This window comes from Benincasa hispida, chromosome 11 (genome assembly GCF_009727055.1).
Source record: "Benincasa hispida cultivar B227 chromosome 11, ASM972705v1, whole genome shotgun sequence".
Lineage (NCBI taxonomy): Eukaryota > Viridiplantae > Streptophyta > Magnoliopsida > Cucurbitales > Cucurbitaceae > Benincasa > Benincasa hispida.
The window spans coordinates 56,166,403-56,176,759 of record NC_052359.1 but is presented as its reverse complement, the minus strand read 5'-3'; the positions used below and the strand labels follow the sequence as shown (position 1 = coordinate 56,176,759).

At 32.2% G+C, this 10,357-nt stretch overlaps 1 protein-coding gene across 2 annotated transcripts; it reads left to right on the top strand.

The window, feature by feature from the left end:
* The first annotated feature begins 7,817 nt into the window (after nt 1–7,817).
* Nucleotides 7,818–10,295, top strand: LOC120090453 (growth-regulating factor 3). 2 transcript variants are annotated; one of them, XM_039048129.1, is made up of 4 exons: nt 7,818–8,140; nt 8,233–8,430; nt 8,890–9,229; nt 9,443–10,295. In XM_039048129.1, the coding sequence occupies exons 1-4, from the start codon at nt 7,936–7,938 to the stop codon at nt 9,936–9,938; spliced, it is 1,239 nt and encodes a 412-aa protein (XP_038904057.1). In that variant the 5' UTR covers nt 7,818–7,935; the 3' UTR covers nt 9,939–10,295. The 2 variants fall into 2 exon arrangements, with proteins under 2 accessions (XP_038904057.1, XP_038904055.1); XM_039048127.1 differs by having other exon boundaries at nt 7,824–8,140; nt 8,878–9,229.
* The last annotated feature ends 62 nt before the right edge of the window (nt 10,296–10,357 follow it).

Genomic DNA, 10,357 nt, shown 5'->3' with positions numbered 1-10,357 from the left:
AATACAAAAAACTAACTTAGAGAATGTTATCATAGAATTTTATAAAAATAAAAAATAATTATTTTGGTTTAATTTGAAGTTTAAAAGTAAGATTCAAATCATCCAATAAAAAGTTTATTTTTTTTAAAAAAAAAGAATTATCAAAAAATCAAAAAAATCAAAATTTGAAATTAAGATGATAATCAAATAATCAAAATTAAAATTAAAAAAAATAATGAAGAGATAATTATCATAAAATTTACGAAGAAGTAGTACAAAATTAAGAGGATAACCAAAGAACCCAAATCCAAATATAAAATATATATTTTTTTATTAAGCGACCACAAATATTTTAAATAAATAATAATAATATTTTTGTTCATATTGACGCTCGAAATTAGGAAGATAATCAAATCATCCAGATTAAAATAAAACAAATCTTTTTACTCAAATGATAATTATCACATTTTTAAAATAGTGGTAAATATTTTAGTTCACATATTCTTTTATACATGTTTAATTTATATTTTCTTCTATAATATGAAAATAATATTTTAAATGAGAAAACTATTAAAAAATATTCACAAATAATCGCAAAATATCACCGTCTATTTGCGATAGACAAAAAATTTTGCTAAATATTTTAATTCGTTTTCCTATATTTGGAAACAACCCTATACTCAATTTAAAATAACCATTATTTTTTTCTTTTCTAATTTTCAAAACTTTTATAGATATTTTTTAGGAGTCTTTTTAAATATATAAAAAATATAAAAATATTTACACTTTATAGCAAAAGTTTCAAAAGTACAAGCACTGTTGAAATTTTTTATTATAAAATGTAAATATTTTTTAGACTTTTCTATTTGTAAGAATTTTCCTATTTTTTATGACTTATTTGATTGCTTTTGATCACGTAATAGGCCACAATCACATAGTAATTTGATTACTTTTGATCACGTTTATTTATAATTATGAATCTGTCACATTTTTCACTATCGTTACCGTTTAAATGGTAACAGCAAATGTAACGATATTGGTTAGTGAATCTAATGTAATTTTCCAATGCAGTCAAATAGATCACCATCTACACCTCAATTAGATTGCATTCTTCAATTACAGACTTGAGAGTGGGTCTCACATTTCATTACTATTACAAAACACTAATAAACAACCACAAATGTAATTAAATAGGATTCACTTTTCATATTACCATTAATTTATTACGTTTTCTTTGAAGTAAACGTGACCTAAAATAAAAATTCAAGAGAGTAGGGTGTAGAAGAACTAAAATTCCAAAAAGAGTAATTGAATTCAACAAAGCCATAATAATATATAATAGAGCTAATAGTATATATCTAAATTCAAGTGGAACTTTTATTTAAATATTGTAAATTGGAAAAGTATTAAGTAAAATAGGATAGTTTGAAAAGTATTTAGAAATTTATGGCAGTTTCAAAATTCCAAGGTGGAAAAAAAAACTTGTTGAGGGTTGAAATCTCGATATAGAGGAAAACAAGACGACCTAAATAAATATAAAAACTTGTCAAGGGTTCAAAACTCGACCTACATAGGTCGAGATTTCAACCCTCGACAACCATCTTGACTTGTCACTTCATGCCTTGCCGTTCCGGCCGTTTCCCATGCCCTGTCGCTTCCCCATGCCAGCCTTGACCGAATTTGAACGTCTGGCGGCAGTTTTATGAATTTCGCCCTTGGGTCGAGTTTTGGACACTCAACCTATGGTTTTAAAACTCCCTCTCCACTCCTTATTTTCATATCACAATTTTTTTGCTTGCTCTCTGTCATTCTTCATGCTCTCTTCCCCTTCGCGTTTCTTGTTGTCGTTCTCTTCTACTATTTCTTGCTCTGTGCCTTACTCTCTTCCTCTATTTCGTGTGGATGCTTTCTCCCAACACTTCACCCTTATCTGATCACAAACTATACAGATTTAATTAACTCTACTAGATTTATATTTTTTAAGAAAAAAATTATAAAATTTGTTTCTGTTCCTATATTATTATTATTTTTTATATATATAGTTTTTATTATTGTTCGAGAAACAGAAATTAAAAAAGAGTATATGATCGATCAACCGAAGTACTATCTTTTTATTAAAATTATAAGTTATAGGTTCTAGTATTATTTTATTATTATTATTATTATTATTTTATTTTTGTAGTTGTTGTTGTTGGATAACAAATAACAAAAAAAGAAAAAAAGAAAAAAAAAAAGAAAAAAGAAAAAAAGAAAAGTGAGCGTTATCACTTTGAAGGAAAAAAAAAAACTATTATTGGATTTGTGAGTTGAATTTCAACTTTTATTTTTTACTAGTTTTTTGGTTTTAATATTTGTTTATGCTAAATATATCATTTTAATTCCTTATATATTGGTGTTAATAATTTTTTTAATATTAGTTATATATTGATATTACGTTGAATTGAATAATATTTTAGATCACAATATTTTAGATCTATCATGTTTATGTTAGTATATCATGTTAATATTTTAGATCTACCATGTTAGTCTCAATTCAATAATAGTTTTTTAATAGTCTGAGCTCCCTAATATTGATATAATAATGTTAATAGTATATATATATTGAATAAGCAATGAACTTGATGTTCTCAATCATGATGTCACTCTCCAATCAGTGTGCATTTATATGTTAATGTGAGAAGGATAGGGTTGGATATAAACTCGAATGCACATTTTAGTCAATTTGAAGATCTGACTCGATGTATTGATCCTGATCCAAAATCAGTTCTACCACCATGTGATGATGAAAATAAATCAATATAAAGATTTTAGAACAGAAACGGACGACGAATTTAAAGAGTTGAATTTTGATGGCCGTGAACATAAGTTACCTTCAGATACATTCAACGATTCAAGTATGAATGTAAAGATCACATTCGTGAATACGACCCAATTGTAGCTCTTGTGGATGTTAACAATACCCAATTGTATAAGGAGATGATTTCTCAAAACAAAGAAATACTACAACACTCGGTCAGATGTTTTGCTATTAAGTGTCACGCACCATATGAGGTTGTGAAATTGACACCGACAATTTGGGCAATTCGTTGTAAAAAGTGGGAAGAAGGTTGCAAATGAAGACTTCGTGCAACAAAGAAAAAGTCACATGGCTTGTTTGAGATCACTAAGTATGTTTATCAACATATATGTTTTTACTCAAAACTTAGTCAAAGTCATGTGCAGTTAAATTCATCGATGATTGTACCATAGTTTTGTGATGCCGTAAAGAGAAAAACTATCTATCAATGTGACACAACCGCAATCTGACATAAAACAAAATTTGGATATCACGTTTTTTATCATAAGGTATGGTAAGACAAAAGAAAGGTGTAGGCTAAAGTGTTCGGTGACTGGGACGAGTCATATAAATTTTTACCTAGGTGGTTGTATATGGTTAAGCAGACCAATCTTGGAACATGTGTAGAGTGGAGACTGAAAGAAACGCTTACTAAAGGACATGTTATCCTAACTTCTGTATTTTAAGCATTTGGTCCTTGTATAGAAGCTTTTAATAGATGTCGGCCGGTAATTCTGATAGACAGTACCCAATTGTATGAAAAATATCGAGGAAAGTTATTGATTGCTACATCAGTTGATTCAAACGGGCATCTTCTTCCACTTGCATTCGCCGTTGCAGATGAGGAGTCTGCAGACTTATGGGGATAGTTCTTGAAACACTTGAAAGAAATTGTTACACAGGGAGAGATCGACATGCTAGCATTATCTTAGTCTAGCAAATGAATGGACGGGACCAAAACGTCACCATCGATTCTACTTACGACATATCGTCAACAACTTCAATAAAAAATACAAATTTAACACATTAAAGAATTACGTTTATCGTGTTGGATGTCAATTTCAAATTCAAAAGTTAGATAAAGCCATTGAGGACATCAAAGGAATAAATTGGAGTTGTCTAAGTTTTTTTTTTACAACATTGGTATAGAGCAATTGACTCAAGCACATAATGGAGAGTTTAGATACGAGTGGATGACGAAAAATCTATCAGAGTGCATAAATGACGTTTCAAAGGAGCTCGAATGTTGCCGATAAATGCTCTTGCTCAAATAACATACTTCAAATGCGTAAATTGTTTTGAAAAAAGAAGAGAAGAAGTAATAGTTGCTTTTGAGCGTCAAGATAAATACATCCAGTAATATTATTTTTTTTTATATATAATTAACAATTTGTTTCAAGTATATTTAAGAGTAAAAATTCAGATAAGCGCACGAAAAAATTAATAAATAGGCTGCAAGATCTAGTAAACATGAAGTACAGTCAAACGATTGATATGAAAGTGTGTTTCATGTGAAGATCAGACGTCACATCCTCGATGCTAAAGGAGGAAATGTTCAAATATTGAGACTAAATGGGTCCGAGTGGTACTGTTCATGTAACAAGTAACAAGCGTTTGACATTCCATACTTGCATTTTATGGCAGTTTTCTCATATTTCAATATGAACTACGAAGATTTTATTGAGAACTATTATAAACTCTCAATGTATGTTGCATGTTACTCTTCTCAATTTCATCCTATACTGCAGGAAGATTATTGAATCACGCACCATAATATGCATGTTTTACATGCTGGTCCATCGTTGTTGAGGAAACATGGTAGACCAAAGAGTTCACGATACTATAATGAGATGGATTAGGCATAACCAAGCGCTCGACTGTGATGTGGGTTTTTTAATCAGTTAGGTCATAATCGAAGGAAGTGTCATTCGTTACGAAGATAGGCTCCAGATAATTAGGGATTTTTATTATTAACATTTTTATCTTGTAAAACTATTTTTATTGTGTAAATAATATTGTTATCTTGTGAATACTATTTTTTTTGTGCAAATAATATTTTTTATTATAATTTATTAAGTTGTACATTAATTTTTTTTAAGTTGTACATTATTTACTCGAGAAATAAATATTTTTTTTCTTTTAGATCATGGCTTTAATTCCAGGACCTATTGATCTTGATGTTTTGTACGACCAATCGTTTCATCGATCATCAGTTGTATGGCAAGATCGTACTACTGGCGATATATCCTGTAGACGTCGAGAGGAAGTTGTACATCGTACTATTCCACTCCATCCTCGAATACTACCATTACTTCGTACGTTTTGATTTTATAAAGTTTCCAGATTGGGATTCATTGAGCTAGATTGGCATCTCATCACAACACTGGTCGAGAGATGGGGACTTGAGACACATACATTTTATATGCCTACCTGAAGAGTGTATTATCACTCTATATGACATAGAACTGTTGTTCGGATTACCTGTTGGCGGTAAGCCTGTCTCTAGAGTGATGTACGATGACTGGTTGCATATTTTTCAACTGTACCTTGGTGTGACCCCACCTATTGATAAAATTAAAGGATCGAGGTTAAGTTTGATATGATTAGGGACACGGTTCCATGAGCTCGTTGATGATGCCAACGAGGAAACCGTCATGAGATATACGCGAGCATATATACCGCAGATGATGGGTAAATGTTTATTTTCTGACAAATCAAGTCATATTGTTTACTTGATGTTCCTACCATTGTTAGCTAACCTCTATGATTTTAGACAATATTTTTGGAGTAGAGCATTTTTGGCATGATTGTATTGACAGATGTGCAAAGCAACAAAAACCTGAAGTTTGCGACATCATTGGGCCTCTAATACTTTTGCAGCTATGAGCTTGAGAATGATTTTCGACAATGTCTCCATAGCTCCAACATGTAAATGACGCTCAATTAGCTGGACGGGCCTATGATTCTCAATATGTTATTTTAATTAAATTTAATTTTTAAATGACTAATCTAGTTAATTCAAAATCTAATTTATTAATTTAAAAATTTAGGTGGAGAAACAAATTTGTGTGACTAGGACAGCCACACATGTAGTCAACCAGTATAGATACATGTTCGATCTGCTTTGATCAGATACATTAATACTGGACCAAATTGAATTTTTTATACAATTTTTTATTGTATTTGTCTTTAATATATTTTAATATAATATTTTGTGTTTCATATTATTTGTGAGCCTTACAAGTTTTTATGGACACTTTGCCCACTTTATGTAGAAACGGTCAAAACATATGACGGGCGATAAGTCCTCGCATATGTTTTGTCATATGTTTTCATATTGGTGAGTGGCATCTTCTTGAAAGTGTAATAAGACAATTCGGTTTTCACCAGGATGTCCCATCGTCTTGTAATACTGAACCCCTACTACATGACGTCAACTTAAGAACAGGAGATTGGTCCGAAAAAGTTGCACATTTGGTAGTGTGATACTATCGTGAAAGGTTTATTGCAAACAGGGTTTCTATTAGGCAGTTTGATAGGGATGTCACTCAAAACTACATCAACTGGTATAATAATATTACAAAGCACTAAGTTACTCGTTTGGGATCAGTTGTGGGTCATCTGGTACATAAATAAACATCGTTTAATTATTTTTAATTGAAATTTATTTTAAATATTATCTAATTGTTTTATAATTCACATAGATTGACAATAGTAGACTCCGTGATGTTGCAAATGATTCGAACTAGGTTTTTGTTATATGCAATAACAACAGAGCTATATGAAGGAGATATATTATATGTACGATATACCTATTTTTCCTTCATCAGTTCCTAGACATAGGAGACTTGTTCGAAAAGAAAAATATGAGTTGGTTGAGGTTGCCTACAATGTGGAAGAATTGCCCCCTACGATGCAGACGTATACCCAAACTGATTATGTTAGTCTGATGATGATGATACCAGCATTTGATTTAGGATATTATGATTCAGAGGCTGGTCCATCGTCTTCATATGTGCATGGGCAAGGTCACGATCGTAGAGAGCATAATGAATATTTATACTATGGTACGAGAGTAACATCAAGAGGAACCAGAACAACCTTAAGTTCGAAGTTGACGACGACAATTGGCTCGAAATTGACAACGTCCGCCTTGTGAGGCACATTGATTTTTTAAAATTATTTTTAAATGAATGAGATAATAGTTATATTAATATGAATACTTTAATTTACATTTTATTATTTTTAAATTATGAAAAAAAATGTGAATGAGATATTATTTTTCTATGATATTTCTTAGAATTAAGCTAATGGTTGAAGGTAATATATTATTATTAAAAACTAAGAAAATGAAAATAATAACATATGAAGGTTGGATATAATAATAATAAAATAAAAAAGTTGAGTGTTCAACACTCAATTTACCCTTGTCGAGTTTTGAACACTCGAATTCCTTTTATTGAGTTTTAAAAACTCGACATACTGAAAAAAAAAAAATAAAGTACTTTTTAAAATTGTTTTCATACTATAATATTTTTATAAAATAGTTTTAAAAACAACTATATTAGTCTAAATTTACTAATTCACCTCATCTTTCCCTTATCTCAAAAGAACAAAATATTCATTATGAATTACTATTAAGAAATGGATTTCCCAAAGCAAAACAAAGAGACAGAAAGACTGCACCTTCTTTCCTCTCGCTCTGTTTTGTTTCGGAGTTTATTACTTCTAAGTCCTAAAATCCTAATATTTTTATTTTTATATTTACTTTTTTTATTTTTATTTTTATTTGGTTCTCCTTTTTCTCTCAACTGTCTTGTCTGACTATCTTTTTCTCAAGTGCCCTAAACCCTAACCCCTTCCCTCCCTCCTCAAACAAACTTTGCAGCTTTCATTGTCAGGAACCTAACCCTTTATTATTATTATTTATTTTTTACATACTGCCAAAAAAAAAAAAAAAAAAAAACACATAATAGTCCACACAAGTCACTGGCAAAAGCTTTTCTTTTTCTGAAAATACCCAATGAAAAAATGAACCCACCAATATATATTAAAAACCCAAGAGAAGCACATACAGAGAGTAAAAATTGAAAATAATCTCTGGTTATTTGTTCTGTCAAATGGACTTTGATCTGAAGCAATGTAGAAAACAGAGGGAGTCAGAGGAACAACAACATTCTGCTAAGATTTCTAAGTTTTTTGTTGAACAGCCCCATCATCATCATCCTTCTTCTTCTGTTCTTCCTTTGTTTGTACCTGCTGATTCCTCCAAAACTTCCAACATCTTGTCAGCATTTCCTGATTCAACTTCTTCTACGTTACCCAGTGAGCCTTTTCACTTCTTTACTTCTCTGAATTAAATCATATTCTCTCAACCAGTTTCTCCTGATATATTTGTTTGTTTGATTATATTATAGGGATGTTGGGTTATTTCAGTGTGGCTCAAAGGCAAGAACTCGAGCTTCAAGCTCTCATTTTCCGGTATATGTTGGCCGGTGCCGCCGTCCCGCCGGAGCTTCTCCACCCTATTAAGAAAAGCCTTCTCTCTTCCTCTTCTACCACTCCTTTCTTTCTTCATCATCCTCTTCAACATTTCACTCACTACCCTACTTCTCGTAAGTTCCATTTATCACTTTGAGATTTTCTTAACCGTTCTATGTTTTGCTTCTAAACTCTTTTATTTATTTAATCTTTTCGTTTTTTTTTTTTTTTTTGCAAATACAGAGCAACCCATTTGAGAAAAATGAAAACTTGATTCTTGTGGCATGTTTGGAGTTGGAGTTTTGAAAGGGTTATAAATTAATTTACTTTTGCTCTTTTGATTAATTGAAATAAACTTTTATGATTAATTCAAAATGTGAGATGAAAGATTAGAATCATGTTTAATCATTGCTCTTTTCTCCGTTTCGTTCTGTTCTCTATATTGAACATTTTTTAAGAGTTCGATCAAGACTGAGATTATAATACATTAATCAATTGAACTATTTTTTTTAACTTTTTAATTATTTTTTTGGTTATGATTAAAGTGGTTTAGTTTAAAATGACTATGGATATTTATTCAGTGTTACAAGCAGGGTATTGGGGCAGAGCCGCCATGGATCCGGAGCCTGGCCGGTGCCGGAGAACCGACGGCAAAAAATGGCGTTGCTCAAGAGATGTGGTCGCCGGCCAGAAATACTGTGAGCGCCACATGCACCGTGGCCGTAACCGTTCAAGAAAGCCTGTGGAAACTACCACAACTAACCCCACCACTACCGCTTGCAGCGGCGGCGGCGGTGGGGGTGGCGGTTGTTCTCTTAGTTCCAACGCCGGCCGTGTTAATGGTGGTCGGCCTTTTTTGACTGTGGAAAGTGGAAATTATTTCTCTTTGTGTGGACAAACCCCATCCGTTGATCTCCTCCATCTCAATCAAGGGTCAGATTTCATTTGGGTCCCACTTCATAATTTTGTCTGTTTTAGCCTTTTTGATTCTTTGTTCGTACACACAACTATTTCCCCAACCATTAACTTTCTGCCTAATAATGCTTTCATTTCAATTTATTGTCCCTTTTTTTTTTTCCTTTTTCTCTAACTTTATTTATTCCTTTTTTTTATGCTGATAAAATGTTAATTCTTAATTCTTTGCAGTTCCTGCTCTAATTCCTTATTAGAGAACAAAAATTTCTATGAATCCCACAAAGAGCCTTCCGCCGGAGATGCTAAATCTGAGGGCCACATTTTGAGGCATTTTTTCGATGATTGGCCGCGGTCCGAAAACGGTGGCTGTGGGAATGACAACGACAATGTCAACCAACGAATGAACTCCACATCCGCTTCTGCAACATCCCTTTCGATTTCGATGCCCGGGAACCCTCCATCATCGTCTTCTGATGTGTCGTTGAAATTATCAACAGGAGGAAGTTTTGATCAAGGCAATGATCACCACATTCACCAAAATGGCAACGTTGACCGAGAGCATGTGCAGTTGAATTGGGCTACTGGATGGGCCGCAACGCAGATGGCGTCAATGGGTGGACCGCTGGCGGAGGCGCTGCGGTCAGCAAATAACAACTCGTTGCCGACCAGTGTGCTGCATCAGTTGCAAAGAACAACCAACTCGGAAGCTAGCTTTATTAGCACTTGAAAAATGAAGTTTGCCTCTAATTTGCATTTACAATGATCTCTAACACTATAGTAGTTTGTTTCAATGCTTCTAATTTGGTTGCTTGGATAGTTAATGTATGTTACTATCTGTAAAAGAAAAAAAAAAGTCAAAGATGACCAAACTTTAATGTTTCCAGCCCCACTTTCTTCCTACCTGTTTTGAATGTGGTAGGTTGAAAAATGTTTGTCATTGATTTTTTTTTTTTTTTTTTTGGTTCTTGTTATATTTATTGTTTTACCATACCAAACATGTTCTACTAACTATGATCTTCATTACAAACATGATAACAAGTATAATATAAATTAATTCAATACTATTTTTTAACTTATTTCAATTCAATTCCTATAATTTTCAAGTTTTGAGCTAGCCAATAAAATTTATTCCATAATACCTACCTC